General features: G+C 37.9%; 1 protein-coding gene across 7 annotated transcripts in view; it reads left to right on the top strand.

Annotated features, from left to right (window-relative positions):
• The window catches only part of IGF1 (insulin like growth factor 1), a 77,251-nt gene extending 54,202 nt beyond the window's left edge, over positions 1 to 23,049 (top strand). For 3 of the 7 annotated variants that reach the window (XM_027070984.2, XM_053226669.1, XM_027070985.2), the window contains exons 3-4: positions 860 to 1,041; positions 16,439 to 23,049. In XM_027070984.2, the coding sequence (XP_026926785.1) occupies positions 860 to 1,041; positions 16,439 to 16,498 (242 nt within the window). In that variant the 3' untranslated portion in view covers positions 16,499 to 23,049. Of the gene's footprint in view, positions 1 to 859; positions 1,042 to 2,546; positions 4,465 to 16,438 lie in introns of those variants that run through there. The other 4 variants (XM_027070986.2, XM_053226667.1, XM_027070982.2 and 1 more) reach the window with 2 other exon arrangements.
• Positions 23,050 to 24,783: the final 1,734 nt, after the last annotated feature.

The following is a 24,783-nucleotide window of genomic DNA, read 5'->3' as shown; positions in this document are numbered from 1 at the left end:
ACCAATTCCAAGTTCCAAGGCTTCTGGATGCAGTTAATACAAAAGCTGTTTCTTCAGAGACCATATAAGATCCTGGAAAAGGATACTCAGAGAAGGTGAACCAATATTTATTTAGGACCTGCTATATGTCAGGGGGTGTTCTAAGCACCTTTAGTGCATTTTTTCACATAATCCTTAAAGAACCTTATAAGGAATATATTAAACCTACTTTACAAATGGGTAAACTAGGCCTCAGGAGGCTTAAGTGTCTTGTCCATAGCTACTCAACAGATCTCCTGGGCTGTCTGAGGAACTTGAACTTTGCAGGGAATAGATCTGAGTTTGAGCCCTGGCTCCATCCCTTACTGCATGAATGACCTTAAGCAACATCAGTAAAATGAGGAGCCCTTTGAAACTCAATTTGATGTTAGAATGGAAGCAGTTAAGCAAAAGAGTAAACACTTGAGCCATCCTGTGCATAAAAACTATGCAAATTTGCTAAAAAGATGAAGAAAACTTGAAACATGATCTTCCTTTAATTAATATTCCTAGCAGCCTCCAAACTAAGGGAATATATAAGGAAAGACTGGGTTTGGGCATAGATAGGATCCTTGACTACAGGCTTCTGAGAACTTGAGAATTAACAAAAATAAACTGCATGGTGCATGAGTTAATGCTAAGGAGTGTAATGCAGAGTCTAGAGGCACACTGTGATCCAGAAGAATCTGTGGGATCAGGAATTGTTGGGGAAGCTTCAGGAAGAGGTTGAGGTGTGTAGGTTGACCAGGTGTGGGGAGAGGAGAGGCTCCAGGGGCTGGGTGGAACTGTGAAGATAGCTGATTCCCCTCTAAAGCCAGGCCCCTCTGTTTGATTTGTACAGACAAGCCCACGGGGTATGGCTCCAGCAGTCGGAGGGCACCTCAGACAGGCATCGTGGATGAGTGCTGCTTCCGGAGCTGTGATCTGAGGCGGCTAGAGATGTACTGTGCACCCCTCAAGCCTGCCAAGTCTGCCCGCTCAGTCCGTGCTCAGCGCCACACTGACATGCCCAAGGCTCAGAAGGTAAGCCAGCTGGTGGGGAGGGATCCAACATCCTCAAGAGACTGAGGTATCTTATGCCTGTGGGTAGACCAAACAGAAACTATGTCCCATAGTCTCCTGGCTTCCATGTCAAAAAACCACCATTCTCACCTCAGATGCCCATCCCTTTGGTCACTCCACATTGCAAAGTCTCCTTTTCACTGCTCTGGACAGTCTGATACTGGAAGACAATGGAGAACAGTCACTAAATGTGAGCTTTGGTATCATATAAAACTGAAGTTCTAGCTTCACCAGTCACCAGCTGAGAGCCCGTGGCCAAATAACATAACCTATCCAAGCGTTAGTTTCATCGGTAAAACTGATACAATACCTACTGCATCAGGTCGTTTTAAGAATTAATAAATACACATGCAATTCTTTTCACGTTCTGCACAAAGCAACTGTTGGACAAGTGTTAGCGTCTGTCATAATTAAAATTAATAACAAAGCACATAACTTTTCAAGTCCTGGTATTCTGCAAAGGTGCAAAGAAAAAAAATGTGCTAAAATGGGAAGTATTTGAAACTCACATTCAATGGCAAACCTGATTAAAGAAAAATATATTAAAAACAGAAATTTCTGTTAGTTCTCAGAACACCTAGAAATTTCTAATGATCAAAATCTGTAGATGTCTTTTTCTATGAACTAGACTTCAAACAAACCTCAGAGGTACTATTTATGCCATCCAAAGCAACATAAATCATCTAATACACATTAGCCACTTGATAAATTTTGTTGAATGGGTGAAGAAATGAGTAGAAGTGATTAAATTCTAGTAACTAAGTAGAAAGAATGAGAACTAAAGAGCAGGTGGTAGGTGAAGGAGAAAAAAATAAAGTGAGGATGGGTGAGTAAGGAAAGAAAAGCTCTCATTAGGGTCTCCTTGGGGGCACTATTTAAAAAACCAAAAACCAAAAACCCAAACAAAAAAAACTGCGGTTTTACTCTTTGGAGGTCAAACTAGCATTGTGCAGAAAGCATAAGAAGAGAAACCAAGAAGTTCACAATGACACATTTACTGCTTCCTGGTCCTAAACTGCAGCTGAGCCTGGAGGAGGACCAGGGAGCTTAGCAGAGATGTGACCCCAGGGAGCCAGCTTGAATGATGGAAAGGGACTGGGCACAGTCTGGTGCAGAGAGAACACAGTAGCCAATGGGTGAGTCAGGGAGGAAGCACCACAGAAGTAACTCAGGAGAATGTGGCTGAGAAGTGTGCTTGCAGGGACAAAGACAGGTTAATTCTTTCTCTTCCTAGGTGGCTCAGTGCCTCTCAATTTCTAGTTGGGGAGGGGGCGGGGATTAGAGATCAGTCCCAAAGTTCTAGAAGCTTGGTTCTTGTGACTGAGGCCTAGACATCCCTCCAGCACCAGTGCTGTCTCCTGTGCCACATGGATCCCGGGCATTCTGGGCTGACTCAAAGGCTCTGTCTTCTGGGACACCAAGGGAACCACCTGTTCTCAATGCAATTATTTTTGTGATGTTCACAGTATCATCCCCCATCTACCACCAAGAAAACGAAGTCTCAGAGGAGAAGGAAAGGTGGGCCAAAGAAACACCCAGGAGGGGAGCAGAAGGTGGGGACAGAAGCAAGTCAGCAGATGAAAGGAAAGAAGAAAGAGCAGAGAAGGGAGACTGGAGCTAGAAACTGAACACAGAGGCAAAAAAGGAAAATGGAGGAGAGAAGGACTAAGCAGACAGAGACAAGGACGATGAGAGAGAAGCAGACAGCGATAAAGAAAAGTGGGAAGTGCTATGGAGGAATGAAGAACAGTAGGCCTGGTGGAGCTAGATAATGAATGTGATGGAAGGAGGAGAAGTAACCTGTTGTAGAATGTGGATAACAAACATGGAGACAATGGAAAAGAAAAACGTAATGCTCAAGGAAGTCCAAAGAAAGACAGTGGCAAGAATGAAAAAAGAACAAAAATTATAAAAAAGGCAAATAAGACACTACATTCCCCTCCCCCCAAAAACAAATGAGAGTTAAAGAATTAAGACAAAATTCAAGGCTTTTACATGTATTTTAAAATCTTGTGTGAAGCTATTATAGAAGAATTGCCCATGTCAATATATGTCCAGAGTTAAATATTAGCCCAAAATTCTCAGCAAGACTGAATTGTGTCATAGAAGTTCCCAGATTTTCTTTCCTGCAGTGTCATTGGAGGCTGCATTTCTTAGTCAAGTCCAGGTTGAGGACAAAGGGCATCCAGTATTTGCTTAAAGGCCTATGAGGCCTGTGGGGTAACCTGCAAGAGGAGTCATTGAACCTTTTCTTTTTTTGCACTTTGGAATCAGATATAAAAGATGTATTGGTCTGCTTGGGCTGCCATCACAATCGCCACAGACTGGGTGGCTTAAGCAACAGATATTTTCACACATTTCTGGAAGCTGAAAGTCCAGGTGAAGATGTTGACCTCATTTTAACTAAATTACCTCTGCAAATACCGTATCTCCAAATAGGAAAGAAACAGTTTAGGTATTGGGAGTCAGGACTCTAGGTACTGGGAGTCAGGACTTTAACATATGAATGGCTGAGGAGAGACACAATTCAGCCCAGAACAGATGCCTAACATCTGATTACTGCCTTCTGATTCTATCTCCTATAAACCTGTGTGTATGTCTATCTGTCTCTGTCACACACACGCACATACACACACAAACACACGCACAAATCTAGATTTTCATATATGAAATCCTATGAGTTTCTGTTCCATGGAAACCCTAGGACCGTGTTACTTTAGAGCTGAAGTTCGTTGGTTCAATCCTTTCATTTTAAAGACAAGGATACAGAGATCCACAAAAGGGTAAAGACGTACTTGAGTTCTAAGCTGCCCTCCTTCTGGCCAGCAGAGAAGAGCACATAATCAACATGGACTAAGAAAGAATTCCAAAAGGAAAATATGGGGCAGAAATAGGCAGATGAAATCTTCCATTAATTCAATATTTTTCCACCAGAAGGAAGAACATGAATGAGAGCAAGGGGTTGGATTTCCCTGAGGGTAAAAAGAGCTAAGTAGAATCACAGAATTTAGGTCTTGTAAATCTTCTCCTTCAGCGTCTCTGATTTAATTAGTAGGGTTAGAGTCTTAATAGATATAAAGCAAAAAGTCTCCAGATCATCCAAATTGTGAATTATAAATGCTGAGAGAGGGTATAAGAGAAAAGTGGTCAGTCAAGCAAATAATGAGACTTTGGGTAAGAAGATGACTAAACCAAGAAGTGAAGCATTTCATCCAAGTAACCTACTTTGAAGATGTCATGGTATAAAGGAAACTTTCTGCCTGGTCCTTCATGTCCCTGCTGTATTTCTACTTCAGGATCATTCTTCCTCTATGGTCCAGTGAAAACCCAGGATTATATAATAAACATAACATAACATAACATAACATAACATAACATAACATATAAGGCCATGCCCAAGACTTAGCCCAGGAGGAAAATGTCCAGTCAGAAGCATGTCAAAGCCCCAAATGGGAGCCAAGCCACTTCTGCTGTGGTTACAAAAAGCTGGCTGATCTGAAATGACAAAAGCTAGGCTGGTGCCTAGGCCCATCTAGCCACCCACCTTATTCAGGAGATGCTGAGTTCTTCTGCTAAGACATCCATGCTTTGGAACCAGCCTCAGGCATAAGCCAATATTTACTGTGACTACCACCTGAGAGTAGCCTGCAAACACAGATGGCTCTTCAAGTTCCTCAGAAGAATTAATGATTTGTGTCCTATGGAAATGTTCCTTAGGGATTTTCTCTTCCCTATTTCACTGTTGACTGAGTAAATGTCAATTATGACTCAAGGCTTTGGATAAGCTATTAATTATCCTCTATGATAAACTTCATTCAAAAGAAGTAAGGCAAAGACTTTAAAAGAAAAAAAAAGGAATAGAACTTTCTAGTTAAAGAATGCTTAACTCTCACACTATGGCTTATAATACACTTCTTCTTAGAATGGTTTTTATCAACTCTAAAGCAGTCATCTTGAATTCCTAACATATGATTTCTGAATAATATGAACGAGGTAAACAGGAAGCATCTATTATAGTCTTTCCATCTCCTCCTTTCTAGTATCAATACTAAGCACCTAGTGATACATGGCATATAATGCTAGATGGATGGATGGATGAAATAGACGGACAAATAATTGTTATATGCAGCTTAATAGTGGAAGAGAAAGACCATAAAAATGAGTAGCATTGCTGAGATGAAATGACTCCTCTTGTCCTGGCATAGGATAGCAGGGCAAGGACACAGTAAAAAAAGGAGAGCAAAGAGTTGCACTGACCCAAGTCTTGCCTGTTTAGAACTTCCCTCTATAGCTTAAATTGAAATCATTCATGGACCTACTGCTAAAGGTGGCAACTGTCTAAGTAGTACTTTATAGTGAATGTTATGTACCTATCTCTCTCCTTGCTGCTTTCTTGAAGTAGGCAGAGTATTGATCATCATTTAAAATTCTACTGTTTCTCTTAGGGCAAATTGACTGTGTGTAAAACAAATGGGAAGATATAAGAAATCATGATCCTGAAATAAATTTGTTGAAAAATATTTTTATTGAGCACCTACAATGTGCCATCCTCTGTACTAGGCATGAAGGAGAGTTATAAGGACTGAAGAGGCAATAAAACATAGTAGTTAAGAATACCTGGCTAAGAACACTGCCTGGGTTCAAATCCTGATTCTCACTTACTGGTGGTGTGGCTTTGGGCAAATCATGACATTTACCTGTGCCTTATTTTACTCATCTGTCAAATGATGGTGCTGATTGAATCTGTCTCCTACAGTTATGAGAATTTATTGAGATTATGTATGTGAATGTGTGTGCACAAACTTTTATATTGCTTAAAATGGTACCTGGCACATAGTAATCACTATTAGAGTTTTAGTTAATATTATTTTACCTAGTTCTGAGAATTCGAGCCATCTGAAAAAGAAACAGATCTCTTCATGTGGAAGTGAGTCTTGTATCACCAAAACCTTCGAGGCCAACTTTGCCAGCACTTTCTGGTGAATTTTCAGCACTTCTGAATTGTAGGGTTTCAAGCAGATGATAGAAGGGAACTCAGTGATCTAAGAGCCCTTCCAACCCAGAGAACACCAGTGCTATGAATAATTCCAACTTAAATGGAAGCTCAGCTCTCCCATGTGAGGAACTGCTAACTTTTACTTCAAGGTCACAGAATGAACTTTCAAAAAACCACCATTTTTCTCAACCAGTTAAAATCAAATGTAATATGTGTTTTCATTTCATGGTGCCTGAGGAAAATTTAATTGTAGCATGAACTCCAGCTCTTACTAGTTTTAAGTAAAATTGCCAAAGTAAATAGAAATGTGGGATATTTCCGGGCTCACACAGCTTCCGGGACATTTCAGTTTCTAGGGCTGCCGATCCAGTGCCTTTCACAGGCATTTGATCTTCTTTCAAACATCTCTTGAAAACAAACAAAAGCTCATACAGCTTCGAATGTGCGTGCTGTTAGGATGTAAGGGTGGAAAAAGAAGCAAAAAAAAAAAAAGAGTCCTCAAAGAGACCCTTCTCCCTCCCGTCACCCCTTGACCACCTCCCTCCCACCAACCACCACCAAGAAATAATGTTTTCTTAAGTAATACATTTTGCAGTTTCTTAAGTATATTAACATCCATGGGGAAAGATGAAGTCTATTCTTTTTACTTGTCTATGTGAAAGGAATAGGGCTTTTGCACTATTTACTAGGTAACATGGAGTTGACTTTTAATCCAAGGGCAAAGTTGATAGTTTGAAGTTAAAGTGGAAGCCTTTGGTAGCAATAAGAAGATAAACTGTTTTAGGTGAAGCAGCAGCAGAATGCCCTTTTATGAGGTTAGGAATTTGGGGTAAATCATTTTCCAAAATTATAGGTAAATAGAGTTTCTTGGCTTTTCTTTCAGTGAAGAATTCCTCAGGTTGTATGCTCATCAAAATGAATGAAAGCCCAGCTACCAGATTTCTTTGAAAATCAGTGACAGTATTTACTGACCTAATAAGCAAGACAAATCCATTTTTAAAGGAGCGGGTGAGGTTAGCAAATGTTCCTCAATGGCTACCAAACTTCCAGGTCAAAATCAGCTTCTCCATCCTCAGGGTGTTAACTGAAATTTGAGCACCTTTCCCTGACATTGGGGTTCATCTTTAATGGGGCTCTGTTATGCCTTTAGTGCTACCTCACTTTTATCCACCAACCAAAAGAGATTGCTTAGAAAGACAGACTTATATTTAAACTCAAAAAGAGAGAAATAGAAATTGAGAACAGCAGGGAAATTATGTGCGATGTGAGACAATGGGACTGTGAGTCCATATCTGATACTTCTTGAGAGCAGCCAGGAAAGTTCTCACCATATACTAGAAGCTCAATTACAGATCTGATGGGCTACTGCTAGATAAGTAACAAAAGCTAGAAAACATTTTGGAAAATTCCTAGCTTTATTTTATTAACTAATGTGGTTACAGTTTTAAGACCTTTGGTCAGGAAACTAACTCTTTTGAAAAAGTGGAAGTTTGATAGAAGTTTGATAGAAATAAGAATGCTTATTGGTACAACCAACTAATTTCAATTTTAAATGCCCTTGCTGGTAATTTACAATCTGTAATTAACTACAGAAAATAGCTTTGAGAAGAAAGGGATTCTTTTCTCTAGCTTCTCCATGTGCGTGCGTGCGTGCGTGTGTGTGTGTGTGTGTGTGTGTGTTTGTATAGTTTTGTGTTCTAGTATTGTTTCAATCACTAGGAATTTGGGGTGAATCACTTTCCAAAAGTATAGATAAATGCAGTTTCTTTGCTTTTCTTTCACTGAAGTGACATTCTTATGGAAAACTAATCATCGTTCAGGAGAAATCACATTATCCCTTTGTCTTCTCAAAGGCCCAGGTTTAGTACTAAGTTAAATATTATTCAGGAAATAAAGGAAACATTACTGAGGGGGCAGAAAGAAGTTGGTTTTCTTTCTGTTGTACCTAAGGGTCGAAGGATTTCAACTACTTCCAGTCTGATCTATAGAGAAAGAGAGTGACTCTATAAATCAGAAAACAGAAACTTTCATACAGAACCAATTTGCAACTATAGAAATTTTCAGGTCTAATTCTTGACTTAGCACAAAAGTCATTGCATCCAGCCTGTCTTCGTTCCAGCATTCTCTTCCCCTATTTCTATTAGAGATTGGGGGTATTGGCAAAAACTATTAACTGCCTTTTTCTACCATGTTCCCCTTCTGTAACCATAAACGTCTAACCTCCTCAATTCACTTGGGCATACACATTTGTTCCCATTGGATCAAATAAAGCAACATACATTTATTTGAGTAGGCATGTGTCACTGTCAGTCTGGAAAGAAGGTGGCAATCGTTTCTACCATCCTCCTTGGCTCCTCTAACTGGTAGGATCAGAATTCCTATAAGAAGGTAGGATGTTAAGAGTAAGACCTATGAAAGGCTGCACATGATGGCAACTCCTCTGTCTGGTAAAATAATACCTAAGTTCCCAATGAGGGACCAAGAGATTTTACATCAAACCCAAACTGACCAAGTGGCCCAGGCTTCCAAGATGGGATTCATATGTCAAAAGTTTTAATATAATTCTGTGTAAAATATATAAATGCTTGCATGGGGCTTTCTGTCTGGCCAGCTCCAGGAGGTCAAGCAATCAAAGACCAACCATCTCTGCCATCTGTGAAAACATGATGTGCTCTTTTCTTAGCCACAGATCACAGTTATGGCAAAACAAAAATTTCGAATGATTAGGTTCAAGACCATGGCAGGTTGAGGGTTGGACAAGAATTTCCAATCAGTTGGACTGTTGTAGACTTGGAGGGTATGCAATATTCATGTCATGGTGTGAGTGTGGCATGCTTGAGTAGTTTCATGAGGCATTGCAGGACTAGAAAATAAGAAAAGTATAAATGAATCAATAAATATATAGCATCATACTGTTACTTTGTCAGTATTGGTTGACTTAGGCCACTAGTGGATGCTCTGGCTTGTCCTTCTGTAAATAATGACATGCTTCCTTCTTCAAACGAATATTAGGATGGAGGTAAAAGTGATGATGGCACAATGAAGCAATTCTGATTTCTAAAAACTATACACTCATGAATTGTTCTTGTGCCATGTTTTTGTCCTGGAAAAGCTCCGTCTGGCACCATGTGTGTTTACTTTTATATGCTGAAAGGCTCCCATCAACCTCAAACAGATGCAAATCACTTTAACTTGTCATAGTGTTATTTTGTTCATCCTAAAAGTTCAGACAAGCCTTCCAAACTTCCAAAATTTCTCTCAACTCAGTGAGGAGGAAAATTTAGAACACAACATTTGAGTGTTCTGCCCAGATGTGTCACACACACAAAGAATGAGTGGAGGAGGACAACACCCTTTCCTACCGATTCTGTGAACTCTTCACTATGGTGTTGAAATGACACTGAAAGGTACAACCCTGGGCCTCAGAACATTGTAACATAAATCACTGCATACACCACTGTAAGTACCCCTGCATAAGTTGTATGTCAGATGAAACAATGGCATTTTAGAGGCTTGAGAGAAAAAAATAATCAAATCCAGTTTTTAGGTAAAAATGTGCTGAATCTTTAGCACATATCAGTGAAATTGCTAGAACCTGGTGTTTCACTTTTTAAAATACCACAACATTTGAACCTTTCAGCAATTCCAAAATCAACTCCTTCTGGGAAAGATAGTGTGCTTAATCTTTTTTTTTTTTAATTTAAAAATGTAACACAAACACAAACAGCTAACTAAACAAGCTGCCCATAAAATAAACAGTCTAAGCAGACTGAACCCTGAAGTGTTTTACAACATCCTTCAAGACTATTAAAGGCAACGTAAATACCTCTTGCCAATGAGGGAAAATACCCTTCAGTGCCTTTTTTTCCTTTTATTTCTTTCCCAGGCTTTTAAACAATTTTGGTAGTGATTTCTTACATCACAGACAGAAATATTTAAATGGAGTCAGGTGGTATCTTTTGAAGAGTAAGAAAGTTGCTAAATCAGGATAATCTGTGAATAATTATGGGACAAATATAAATTCCCTAAATCCCGGGGATTCCTAGGGATGCACCAGTCACTAAAAAAAAAAGAGGTATACATCTGCTATCCCAGCACTCAAGAGAGCTCTGAGCACCCAATAAGTAGATTCCCTTTCTCCAGCCAGGGAAAGGACAGCACCCTGCCATGGGATGCTCTTTGACAACAATAACTATAAAAATGGGGGGTGGGCAGTGAGAACACCTAGTATTTATTAAGCACAAGCCCTGTGGTAAGGTTTATAGTGAATTATTTCAGTAAATCTTCACCATTAGCCTGTAGGGTAAATACTAAAATTATCCCCATTGTATAGATGTAAAAACCTGGGCTGAGTAAGGCTAAAAGTCTTGCCAAAGTCTTGCTCTAACAAGTGGCCAGACCAGAATCTATACTCAAAATGGACTCCATTGTGTTAACCATGTACCACCCTCTCTTTTCTGCATTTTTCCATTGATATTTCTTGTACCACAACCTACTAATTGTGAGTTGCAAGACAGGAGGTGCTCTGTGCTGTTTGTCCTTGTGAAGAGGACAGTAAAAGTAGGACGCCATGCAAGGGTTGCTATTGGCCTGAACTCTATTGTGCTACTTCTTCAGAAAAATTTAAACAATTTAGCAAGAATTTCCTGGTTTGCTATGTTTGCTCAAAGCACCATGTCTATGGGGAGGGGAGAGAGATGAAGGAGACATGCTACTTGTGCTCAAGGAGCTTACTTTTCAGTGGGGAAACAAACACATACATTACTCTGTAGCACATCAATACTCCAACAAAGATAGAGGCAGAGTAAACTCCGATAGCAAAGAAGCCTGAGCAGACTGATGTTGCTAATAAATGAGTTCACAGAATAGATCAAAATCAAGGGCCCTTGAAATAGTAGGCTTTCGCGCACACAACTATGCCAGGTAAATGTGTAAGGGTAAACACATGCACTCATAACAACATTATGAGGTGGGTGCCCTTACCCCACTCTTTCGTTTTACAGAAGAGGAAACTGAGAAGGAGAGAGCAATATAGTGATTGTCAAAGGTCCCTTAATTCCTACGTGGGGAGATGGGATCTATACCAGGTATGTAAGCCTAGGTCTTTGGGGAAACCAAGATGAGACTAGGCTAAAAGAGTAGGATTTCATTAGGAAAAATACCAGTGTGAAAGGAAATAGGGGAGGAATGAGGAAGCCTGGGCAAGCCCTCAGAACACAATACAAGTCTGACCCCAAGTGAAGGAGAAGGGGAGGGAGAGAGAACATTGGGTGAAAGTGTCCTATACTGCCATACAGGCTAAGGAAAAGTTCAGAAAAGTCACTAGGGAGTCCTTGAACCGAAAGTTTGCCAACAAAGGAATCTCGTGTTTCTCAGGAATGGGTGACCTTCTATCCCCACCAAACTCAGTCTTGGCATTGGGTGAGGTGCCAGCTCTGGGCCATTCCCCATGGCTAGAGGAAGAGGGTAATATTGGAAAAATGGCCATTACCATCATAACCACAGAAAAAGTAGGAGGAGGTAACTTCCAAAAAAAATAAGAGTCTGAACAGACTGACATTGTGTCCAGTCTATATACCTTTCACTTTGCTAGAGAGGCAACCATCCTACCAGCCTCTCAGAATGTGCACCTGTGTCCTTTGGTTTTAAAAGTCACACCCCAAAGCGCTGAGTAGATTGCATGACACTTACTCTCTTGGCTCCCAGAGATGAAAGGCTGACCCAACTCTCATGGAATTTGAACTTGTGATTCCCTGAAGTAAAGAGAAATCAAAGTTGATACTGAAATATTTAAACCACTCTCCACAATTTCATGTGTCTCCAGGCCAAACCAGCAAAATAGCTATAACATGTTTTTTTCAACAGGTAAAGAGCTGATATGTGGGTGATCTTTCCAATTATATGATCTTTTTTCCTCATTTTGCCCTTTTTAACAGAAGGTCAATGATGAATTATGACTTTATGCTATACAATAGCTGCTGATATTCCATGCTGGACAATAACTTCCCAGCATTTTTTTATAGGGCGCCAGGCTTTTCTTAGACTTTATGTCATACAATACTTGTTTGGAGTAGTTGAGATGGAAACAGTCTATTGAAAACATCACAACTTCCTTTCTGAAATTTAAAGAGACTATTATCATCCTTCTTTTAGATACTGTTTCTCAGGCAAAATCTCATAAAGATAGGCAGCAAAAAAAGGGCTTATAATATCCACAGGGTTCACTCTTACTAATTGAATATTATGCTACTAGATTTCTATCAATAATAATAGACATGGGGCCCAACTCACACTTGTGGTCAGGGAGGGCACCCTACCCCTGAGTTTAGAGTCTTGCCTTACCCTTTAAACAAGAATCTACCACCATCTGGGATCATGGGAAGCTCATAACATTGTCATTTATTGTCATTGGAAAGAGATTTGGATTTTGAAACACCCAATATTGTTTTATCTTTTGGGGAAGCAATATGGTAGAGTGGCTAACTGATGAGCTCCAGAATCAGAGGGAACTGGTACAAATCCCAACCATGGTCACATCTTCCTTATAAAAAATTAGGCAAGTTTTCTAAGACACAGATTCCTTCAAGGTAAAATGGGCAAGACATAGTGTCCATCCCCAAGAGAACTAGAAGAATTAAGAAAAATATATGCAATTAACATACATAATATAGTGCCCAGCCCCTAAGTGATAAAATTATCTTATTTAAATAATAAATTGTTTTCTTATTAGTCCTAGGTCTATCAATTTGTTCTTATGTGACCTCAAGCAAGTCACCAAATGTTAGCAAGCCTCAGATTATAAATGGATTGAAGCAAATAATATCACCTTACTAGAGATCACTGTGTAAAGTATAATGTGTCTGCAAATGTTAATCAAGGTTACTGTTACTGCCATTGTTATTAGCTCTCAGTGATCTTTTTAATCAAAAAGTTTGTGGATTGTTTTCCTTTATAAAGTTAGGAGCTAGGATAAGAGCCAAGAGACAATGGGAGAATGTGAATGTCATGCAACATTTCAGGGCATTTTTCTGCTTCCTAAATATCTGTGCATGGTACATAATGTGTTAGAATGTCACATATTAGGACCTTGAAACATATTCCCTGATGAGTTGGTTTCCTTCAGAGTGATAAATTTCCTCAACCAACCTGAGTGAGCTAGAGGACCAACTTTTTTTTTTTTTAAATAATCTTACCTTCCCTGGTGTCAATAGGAAACAGTATTTACTCACTACTGTTTTCCTTTCAAAAATCTGTCTAGTTGCATACTAGAAACAGTTTCAGCTGGTTTGTTTGTCTTGGACAAGCTGTTGAAGTGAAAAGTTTTTGCTTGGCTGAATGTGGGACAGTTTCATAACCCTCAAGAAGTGCATTGAAAGTGGGTGCCAGCTCCGGCTGCTTCTAACATGCCTCCACTTGCTGCCCATTGTCAAGGGTGGCCAGCATAATTAAATTATGACAATGAGCAAAGCAACAGATGCGACTGAGACCAAATCCCTGAGTGCTTTTGTTTTGTCACCATCATTGTCTGCAACAAAGAAGTCACATGTGAGAACCTGGGAAGAGAGCCAAATGCAAACCAGACAACATCCCAGCTGGTTTTGAATGGCCTCCACCTTACGCGTTTGTGCATGGGAACCATGCTACTTGGAGCAATGTCTGCTCTACTCAAGTGAGTTTCTGCTCATGGTTTTGCTGCAATGCCGAAACAGACCCAGAAGAAATGGGCCAGAGTATCCCTGTTTTCAGACTGACACTTTACACCTCCACTTTGAGAGAAAAGAGAAAGAATCTCTCTGTTGGGGAAAAGGATAAGATCTATATGATTGACCAATCTAAACTCAATCCTTTTTGCTGTGGCCTTCATGAATCTGAAGAGGGAAATATAGAAGATACCTGAATTTTTTTATTCTGTAAATCTGGGATTAATTTGGTTTGAGAGAAAGATTGGAGATTAAGCACCTCCTTTGGCTTTCTTTTAATGTGTTACTATTTCATTCTTGAGCATTTTCCTATGTGGGCATTATCCAGATTCTTAAAAACCTTCTTTTCCAAGCTGGTATGCCTGTTAAACAGAAAAAAAGGCAAACTCAAATTAGTATATTTCTAGACCTGTTATTTGGCTAGCAGTTTGGTAGAGAAGTGGTATCCTTAATAATCGCCATTTTGGGAGCCACGTACCATCAGCAGGGTCCACTGAGTATTGAACAGAAATGTTTCAAGGAGTTTGGGACAGTAGTGCTCCTACTCTGTAGCCCCATTTGTCTTTCTTCCATTTGTCGGGAGAATTCCTAAGCAAGCAGAATAACATGTAAGATTAGAAATACAAACTTACTGGTAGCTTAACAGTAGATGTTTTGTACAGCAACATATGAACATTAAATGGACTTGGTAAAGTTGTATGATATTTGGGGGAAAGTGCCAGGATTTTAAACAGATGGCATTTCAAGCTATCCTGTACAAATGCCAAACTTCCTCCCACAAGCTTTTTTCGATGGCCACTGAGCTAGTTATTTTAATAAACATATTTATACAATGACGCTATCTTCCTTCTATTCAGTCAGTACAGGATATTGACCACCAACTTACAAAGTGCTAACTAGTTTTTTTGAAGGACTTGGTGATAACTCTAATGTTCCAGGTAGAGCTGGAAAATATGTGTAAGAAAAATTACCAATCTCTATGGGCCTTAGCCAATAGATATTATTTCCAGAGACTGTAGTTAATTTTGTTCCAGCTTCTCACACTCTGCAGGTCTCAAGTCTGAGCAATCTCCAAGGTCCTTACAATGACCTCTAAGTTCCTAAGAATGATTGGATTGAGAGGTCGTTACCTTAGCCAGGAGGAAGAATTTGGAGATTCCAGACATCATAATAAGCACTCTTGTTTTGGGTCATGATGAAAGCATGTTCTGGGGAAAAGGGATACTGCGGATTCTTGACCTCACTTTGTACCAATAACTATTCATTATGTTCTCCTCTAAGGTCCTCCTGGCTAGAGGTGAAACCAAGAGGAGAAGCACCTTATGTTTATGCATGCAAATGCCATTTCTTCCTGGATTTAATTCACATCTGATTTGTCTAAATAAACTTTGCTATTTAAATATATTCATGGATAAAATAATAACCATAAGAAAAGCATAATGACTTCGTTCTTCACATTATTACAGGGTCCATTATGGTCATCCATTTAATTAATTCTCTAGCTATTTATTGAGCAACTGCAATATTCCAAGCATGTTTTGGACATACGGATATAACAGTGAACAGACAAACACGTCTCTCTAGGGCTTCTATTTTAAGCAAAACTCAATATTCCTTGGATAACAGCATTGTTTGCTAATAAGTGAATGGTAGCACCAAAGCAAGGAACCAGGGTTTTTAGTCCAGGAAGGTGACTTTCCAATAAAGATGAAAAAATAATAATAATGAGTAAATAATAATAATAATAATAATAATAATAATAATAATAGCTGATACTTACATGGTGCTTACCATGTGCCAGAACTATTAGAAGTCTACTTATACACTAATACTAATTCTTTAATTCTTTTTTTAATATGAAATTTATTGTCAAATTGGTTTCCATACAATACCCAGTGCTCATCCCAACAGGTGCCCTCCTCAATGCCCATCACCCACCCTCCCCTCCCTCCCACCCCCCTAATTCTTTAATTCTTAATCCTACAGGTAGGAACTATTATTATGCCAGTTTATAGATGAAACTGAGACACAAAAGACTGCCATTTGCACAAGTTCACACATAACTAAACATGGAAGAGCCAAGATTTGAACCCAGCTCAGTATGTCTGTGATTTGATAGATTCTAAATCAATTATAAAACCTCCCAATCTTCTACTTCTAAAACTTTCCCTCTGTCCAAAGAAGAAAAAAATAAAAATGAAAAAGAAATGTCTCCTTTTTACAATAATTAAAATAGAACAAAATGCAATAAAACAATAGAGGATGACCCCAGAATGTGTTCCTTTTTAATTTTTTTTTTTTATTTTTCTTTCACCGGGGAAAGATGCCACAGGCCAGAATTCTCAATTTTTCAGAATCTCCTACCTGTCAACGAATCTGTGATGGCAGCAGTTGAATAGAAACATATTTCTGTGTGTTCATAAAGCAATTTGTGGTCCTCATGACACCAAGGGACATAAAAGTAGCCTGAGTGAGTTTCGACTAAACTAAAAACTAAAGGCTTATCCACTTCTGTCTTAGGAAAAAAAAAAACAGACCCAAGCTCTCTATGAGATTGACTGATGAGGCATAAAATAGGAAAGGTTGAGACCCCATGTTACAAATAGATGGGTAGGGTACATAAAACTTCAGGTTAATGTCACTTTTTCTCCTTTATTTTTAGGAAGTACATTTGAAGAACGCAAGTAGAGGGAGTGCGGGAAACAAGAACTACAGAATGTAGGAAGACCATCCTGAATTGTGAAGAATGACATGCCACCGGCAGGATCCTTTGCTCTGTATGAGTTACCTGATAAACACCAGAAGACCTACCAAAAAATAAGTTTGATGACATTTCAAAAGATGGGCATTTCCCCCCAATGAAATACGCAAGTAAACATTCCAACATTGTCTTTAAGAGTGATTGTTAAAAGCTTTGCACCTTGCAAAAATGGTCCTGGAGTTGGTAGATTGCTGTTGATCCTTTAACAATAATGTTCTATAGAGAAAAAAAGAAATATATATATATATATATATATATATATATATATTTCTTAGTCCCTGCCTCTCAAGAGCCACAAATGCATGGGCGTTGTATAGATCCAGTTGCACTAAATTTGTCTCTGAGTCTTGGCTGCTGGAGCCATTCATTCAGCAGCCTTGTCTAAGTGGTTTATTAATTTTTTTTTATTTGCACTTCTTTCTACACAACACAGGCCGTTTGTTTTACAGTGTCTGATAATCTTGTTTGTCTATCTTCACCCCCTCTCCCACCTCATCATCTTTATATTTGCCAAATTTGGCCTTCTCAAGAGCAGTAACAAGCAGTCAAGTAGCACACCCAAAAGATTTTAACCCAAAAGATTCCATCTGTGGCATTTGTACCAAATATAAGTTGGATGCATTTATTTTAGACACAAAGCTTTATTTTTCCACATCTTGCTAAAAAAATGCAAGTAGTTGCAGTTTTGAGGCCAATCATTTTTAGGCATATGTTTTAAGCATAGAAAGTCTCAAACTCTCAACACTTCTTTCAAATGATGAGTTAGTGTGCAACCTGATTAGTAATTTCTCTCTTTTTATTTTTTCCATATAGAGCACTATGTAAATTTAGCATATCAAGAATACAAGATATATCACAAACAGTATGTAAAACTCTGTTTTTTAGTACAATGGTGCTATTTTGTAGTTTGTTATATGAAAGAGTCTGGCCAAAACGGTAAAAGGTGAAAGCAAAACAAAAGAAGCCTGGAGCCAAAAATGACACAAAGGGGAAGGGTACTAAAAATCCATCCATTTGGGAAAGAAGGCAAAATTCCTGCAATTATGCCTTCCAAGAGAAACTTAAGACACAAAGTCCGCTGATGCAAATTTGATTGGTGAGTCTAGAGAGGAGTGGAAAACGCAGAAGGCTAGGAATTCAATGTCCTGGTTTCTATTTCTCACTGAAGAAACAAACATCTGCCGACTCTGTCTTGGACTCACCGCTGTGTGACTTTGGGCAAGTCACTTCACCTCTCTGTGCCTCAGTTTCCTCATCTACAAAATGGGGGCAATATGCCATCTACCTACCTCACAGGGGTGGTATGAGGATTAAAAAGATAAAGCTCCAGATTTTCTCCTGGGTTGCTATGAGGGCACACGGTCAGAGCCCTTGAGTTGCTGGGATGCCAGGAATTCTATAAACAGCCCATCCGCAATATAGCTAGACAATTGATTAGCCAAATGCTCCTGACATGCTCATTCTTGTCAATGAAGCTATCCAATGAACTATCCAACTATCTGGTTGTTAAAAGCTAACAGCTCCATCTCCTTTAAAACACTTTTCAAAATAACTTAGAAATGTCTGATTTACATTTGATCTGAATTCTGCATTTGGATTTATGAATACAAAGTGAAAAGAGAGAAAGGAAAAGGGAAAAAAAAAGATTTCCACCAGTGAAACAGCAACTACTCCATCTGACTCTTCCGGGCAGTTACTAGTAATGTGGTAATACTTTTTGCGATATTATAAATGATACTTTATTCATTTTGAACAATATAGTTATTCTTTCTCTTTGGGCAATCTAAAAAAAATGGTTTCAAATATTTAAGATTTCAAATATTTAAATAATATCTAATTTTTAAAAATCACAAAATTACTTTAATAAATTTGTGCTTCTCCTTAGCTGTATTTACTTATACATATATATTTTTTTAATTTATGTTAAAATATACTTGACTAGAGTTGCTAGTTGAGAGGCAAAATTTTCCTTCAAAACTAGAAATTTTCCTTCATGTCTGCTTACAGAAGTGACCCCTGACCCGCTGTGGGTGCATCTTATCCATTCAACTGAAAATTGATATCAAGAAAATCCAACAGAGAGGACAGGCCCATGGTGGCCTAGAAAATGTTTCCCATCTACTTATCAAGATTTTCTTATTAGAACAATGAATCATCCATCATTTAGATCTTTTTATCTGCCTTCAAACTTTTTGGTGAAAAGCAACCAGGCTTGATTACTTCATGCAAATTGTATCCCTTTTATTCTTAGAAAGTGTACATAGAAAACAAAAATAACATCTTTAGTTTTCATCCCACTGGTTCACCTCAGGGTTGAGAGACCAGAAAAAGTCTGACTTCCTGGATCTTCAAACATACCCAAAAGAAGGCCTATAGAGCAGGTACCCCTGCTCAGCCAAAAAGTGTTTAAACCCTCAGACCCTCAGCATTATTTGAATTGAGCACCTCTGTCATGCTGAGCAATGTTCTGATCACTACAGACAAATGTAAAAGAAACTGTAACTCATTTTTGCCCTTCATCTATTTTCCAGACAGATGTGTTCTATGGAATTAGGTGCTTGACCCCTCTTCCCAAAATGGCACTTCTGGTTTTTATTTCATGTTCTTTATGTATACCTTCTAAAATTACTGTTTCCCAGCAAAACTTTACCTGTAATCCTCTGCAGACCTATGAGTTTCCAGACACAGTTGAATATGGTAATTCTAAGAGTGTCTATGACTTATTTGATTCACTTAATAATTCTATTCACAGCCAAAAATATCCCAGTGAGGAAAGCTTAAATGTGCAAAGTCATATTGTCTTTCTTAATTTTTCCAACATATAATCCTCTCCTTTATATCATAAATCAATGAATTAAAAATTAACTAACTATACTAACTCAACTATCTTATTTTAAAATGAAATAAAACTAGACGACAAATCAATGTAAAACTTCAAAAGTCAGTTGATGCCATACTCTACAGCAGAATGATACAGGATTGATAGAAAGGAGCACCTGAAATTTCACAAGTCAAAACTTTTATAAGCTTTACTTTTGATTTCTCAAATGAGGCAATTTCAAAATGTTTATGAAAAAGCTGTCAATACTGGTAATAACAGACTTAGTTCTAGTTTAACTGACAATACTGAATTACCTACATCAAATCTCTGTTCCCAATTCCCCAAATAATAGAACAGTATCTTTTGAAGACTTTAAGATGAGGAGGCTCCACTGAAAAAGTTAATGTATCTTTACATCAGAATCTACTCTTCTAGAGATAAGAGAAAAATTTGCAATACCCACTCCTCCATACACACATGCATGTGCATGTATGTATACACACACACACACACACACACACGCTCATCCTAAGAGTCCAATGGAATACTCAGAAGAAATCACTTCCTTGGAAAATCTTATTGAAAAAAAAAAAAAAAAAAGCCTGGCCTCCCTTGAGAATCCATCCCCTCCTTGGAATGTCAATGTTTATGTAGATGAAACCATCTCATGCACTGTGGCTCCAGGGTTTCTGTTACTAGTTTATGCACTTGGGAGACTGCTTGAATGGAAGATGTAGCACATTTTGCTTTCCCATTTATTGTTTGGCCAGCTATGCCAATGTGGTGCTATTGTTTCTTTAAGAAAGTACTTGACTAAAAAAAAAAAAAAAAAAAAAGAGAAAAAAAAGAAAAAAAGAAAGCATAGACATATTTTTTTAAAGTATGAAAACAACAATTCTATAGATAGATGGCTTAATAAAATAGCATTAGATCTAGTCACCACCTCCTTTCAACTTTTTATCACTCACAAGTAGCGTACTGTTCACCAAATTGTGAGTTTGGGGGTGTGGAGGCAGAAGATGGCATTTTTCTTAGTTAGAAACCTCCATTATTCTGCTGGCTCTCAAACTCAGAAAAATTAGCAATATATTATCCAATCTAAATACCTTAATCAAGAGCATAGAGTATAAATAGAGGGCGGGGAGGACCTTACAGGCAACTGGCAGAACAAAAGATGATAAAGTTACTTATTGATTTTTGTGCTCTCTGCTCTAAAAACGGATATTCAGCAAGTGGAGAAAATAAAAACAAAGAGGAAAAAAATGCATAGATTAAATCTGCTAAAAATAGCTTCTGCCATATCCCCCTTAAGTCATTCTTTGGCATTTACTGGTTTATAGAAGATACTCTCCCTTCATCTAAACATCTCAAAGAGCAGTAGCTCTCATAAAAAGCAATCACTGATCTCATTGGGAAGTGTTGGAAAGTATTTCCTCATGAGATGGGGGTTATCTACTGATAAGGAAAGAGAAGAATTTATGAGAAATCGTTGAAAGAGATGGCTAACAATCTGTGAAGATTTTTTTGTTTTGGGGTTTTTTGTTTTGTTTTGTTTTTTACTTTATACAGTCTTTATGAATATCTTAATGTTCAAAAATGACTTGGTTCTTCTTTTCTTTTTTTATATTGGAATGAGGGATGATAAGTTAAACCCACATAGACTCTTTAAAACTATAGGCTAGATAGAAGTGTATGTTTGACTTGTTGAAACTATAATCAGACTATTTAAAATGTTTTTGCTATTTTTAATCTTAAAAGAGTATACTAATTTATTAGAGACAGATCCTGTTTGGCTCTTTTCATAAGAAGGAGCATTCCCACTCAAATCACCTGTGCTTTCCCAACAATATTTTCAAAAGATAAATCTGATTTTTTAATACAAGAATTCTTTATGCCCCTTGCCTGCAATGATCATGAAGTTCAGAATATGAGGGGGCAAAAACAAGAAGAAAATTTAGTTGATTCTTTGTTTTTGGTTTGTTTGTTTTCAATGCTAGTGTTTAATCTTATAGTACATATTTGCTTATTGCTATTTTAATATTCTAAAAGACTTTCCTATTAGGTATTAGAAACTGATACATAGGTATTTTGTGTGTGTGTGATTTCTATTTAAAAAAAAAGGATATGAGAAGACTGTCTGAAGCTTTAAGTGCATATGGTACAGGATAAAGATACCAACTGAAATAACCAAGTCCTATCTGGAACAATACTTTTTTGGGGAAACCTCTCATAGATAAGACAGAGGCCCAGGGAGTTTTTGAAACTGTTTCTATTCCTCCCAGTCATTCATTTACTATCTCCCTCAAAATTTTATAAAGGGGTGACCAGGCTGAAACCCTGGAATTAAAGGGACCTCTTTAAAAATAAATACTCCTCATGTTCCCTCTTAATTTATGGTTACACATTGATCTTAAACATGGTCCTTCTTTCTCCCCATTCTTCAGCTGTCATTAATAAGGTCTTTGAAGGGAAAAAAAATTTTTTTTCATTTGAAAATGGAGAACACAAAAGTCCAAATGTTACTGCCCAATTGAAATGTGATTTAAGATGGAGATAGTTTCTCCTACTTAGTCCTTGCTGAATCACCTGTCACCTTCAAAATGATCTTTCATAAGACTTAGAATCTGCCCTTTTTTTTAATTGCCCAGGCCTACTGTAGCCTAAAAGTAAACATTATATTAATTTTCTTTTACCCAAACTACACTGATGTAAAAGTAGGAAAAATAAAAACAAAACTCAAAATCCCTTCCAAGCCACCCACTGGCCCCCTTTACCTACCCAGTGCAAAGTCACTTCTGTGAATCTCTTAATCTGATTTTGTTTGGATATTTATCTTGTACCTGCTGCTAAACACACTGCAGGAGGGAGTCTGCAACCTCAAACTGTCTACTCACATCTCTTATCTGTGTCTGTGTATCATTAAAATGTCTATTCAAAATATTAAAAACTTTCAAACACCATGCAGCTTGTATGCAGTTTACATAAAGGCCCCAAGTACCATGTCAGATCTCTTGTTACTAAGAGAGTTAATGAACTATGAGAACTGGGATTATATCATGTGTTTTGATTCATATGTTTGTTTGTTTTTTCACACCTACAAACCAGGTGTGATAAAGACACTTACAGACACTGAATTTTTCCCTGCTACTTTGGAACAAGAAAATAATGATTGGTCATTCATTATATCTGTCTTAGTTCAAAGGCATTTTTTATTAAATTAATTCTGATTGCATTTGAAATCATTATTCACTTATGGCAGAGGATATCAATCCTAATGACTTCTAAAACTGTAACTAACTGAATCGTTACCTTACATTTACTGTTAAGTAACCATATTTGGAAAAATGTATGGCTAGAGCGTCATAATAAAATGATATATCTTTCTTTAGTAATTACATTAAAATGAATCATGTTTGATTAATTAGTTCTTTTGGACAATGTTGGTGTAATGTGTCATTCCTTAAGAATTCTATTGTTATGTAGCATTTTTATTAATTAAATCACTGCAACAAATAAACAAAAAAATTTACCCAGAAAAATAAAACTAATCATATACCAGGATGGAGATATCTTATAGAATTTACAGATTATATTTAACAATAAATGTTTCAAAGAACTTGTACAAACTATGTAAAAGATGTATGAATTGTACAATATATGCATTAACAATAAAGCAGGTTTAAGTAACTGACCCCACTCACTGTAACCCAACAGTGAGTTATAATCCATGACACAAATGGTCTGGGAAAAGATTTTCTATCATGTAGGACACACCTACAAGTAGCATTCAATACACTCCCAATATTGTGTGGTTCCATGAGAATGTGGTCTCTCAGCATTGGGTTTTTATTTCAATAAATTTTTCTAACTCTTTACTGAATATCAAACTCATAGCAGTATTTGTGGAAGCACAAAGTGGAAAGATCAGTAATTTCCCTCTTGTTATATGAAAGCATTTCATTCTATTTGCCTTTTCTTAAACCTCCCATGAACTATTTGGAAAGTTACATAAATGTCTAAAAGGCTCAGGAGTCTCGTACTTATTTTAAGAAACTCCTAGCAATACCAGTTTATTATTTTCCCACGTGCAGCTCACCGTTACTCTGTGACTCCCTCAGAGTTTCTGCGGCTCTCCTTTGACACTGACATTTTCCAGGCCTCCTTGTCCTATTTGTGCTCAGCATCTTGCTTCCAGTGGCCATGAGCTTCTAACCGCATTGTTTCTCTCCACCTTCCCCCCAGACAATACTTTTCTCCCTTCCTTCACACTAGGCTAATGTGGGTACCGCCTTTCACTGAAGGCTCTGGGGATGATGAAGTGGGAGGCAATTAAGCATGGGGCAGAAATCTGCTGCCAATGTCAAACATCACTGTCACTAAAATCCATTAAGGAATCTCTGGCTGCTCAAGTGTCTCTTGTCATTTTAGTAAGACCCCTTCCTCTCCTCAGCAAACTCTGCCTGGAATTACTTCCTATCCAATCCTTCAAACTCTCCCTTAGAAAGAACTTTCAAGGACGTTCTATTTCATTCTCATGCAGAGCAATCTTCCCCATCACAGCTTCACCCCTGGTGGGAGTGGGAGGAGGGCCTGCTCACTTTTTATTACTGAATATGCCCCAAAGGTGATTTTTCCTAAACAAAAGAGCAATTCTGTCCCTAAGAGGAATTTTGTCTTCCTTCAAGGTCGTCTGAGCAAAATTGCAGCTGCTTTTTTAAAATGACATTTTTGCTTTCCTGTAAGATCTGTAACAGTGGTAATATTGTTGATTAATAATATTAATATTTGCTGAGCACTTACTATGGGTCAGTCACTATGCCAAGTGGTTTACCTCTATTATCTCATTAGTCCTTATAAAAATTCTGAGTCAGGCACTGTTATGAACCCTATTTTACAGATGAAGAAATGGAAACTTGAAGACATTATTTAACTTACTGAAGGTCACAGGGTGGGCTTAAATCTGGAACTGAGGACATCAAAACCTGAGTTTTTACTATTTTGCCATTCATGCCTCAATCCAGACCCAAGGTCAGTTCCATATACTGACAGATACATTCTTGTTAAAGTTTGGTTTTACATGCTATAGGAAAAAATATAGTTAATTGCACCTTTGAGTGATAATTTATCAATATTATATTCTGAACATAAGTAAGCATTTTTGCTCAATAACCAACGTATCTAACTGGGCCTTCAACCCTACCTGTCGCCATTTCTCTGCTCATTCACACTGCAGTGTCACTTCCTGATAGTCCTTCATATAGTGATTGTAACATCCCATGGTAAGCCAATCTCGGGATTCCTCAATGAGGAGGTATGACTTGGGTCCTTATACAGTCCAGAAATGAACCATTCCCACATAAGTAAAACTAGAAGCTGATGATGAAGAATCTCGCCAAGAACTTTGGCAACAATATGCCTATTGTTC

The sequence above is a fragment of the Acinonyx jubatus genome, chromosome B4, assembly GCF_027475565.1.
Source record: "Acinonyx jubatus isolate Ajub_Pintada_27869175 chromosome B4, VMU_Ajub_asm_v1.0, whole genome shotgun sequence".
Taxonomy (NCBI): domain Eukaryota; kingdom Metazoa; phylum Chordata; class Mammalia; order Carnivora; family Felidae; genus Acinonyx; species Acinonyx jubatus.
Note: the sequence above shows the minus strand (reverse complement) of the source record. Positions and strands in the feature narration are given on the sequence as shown.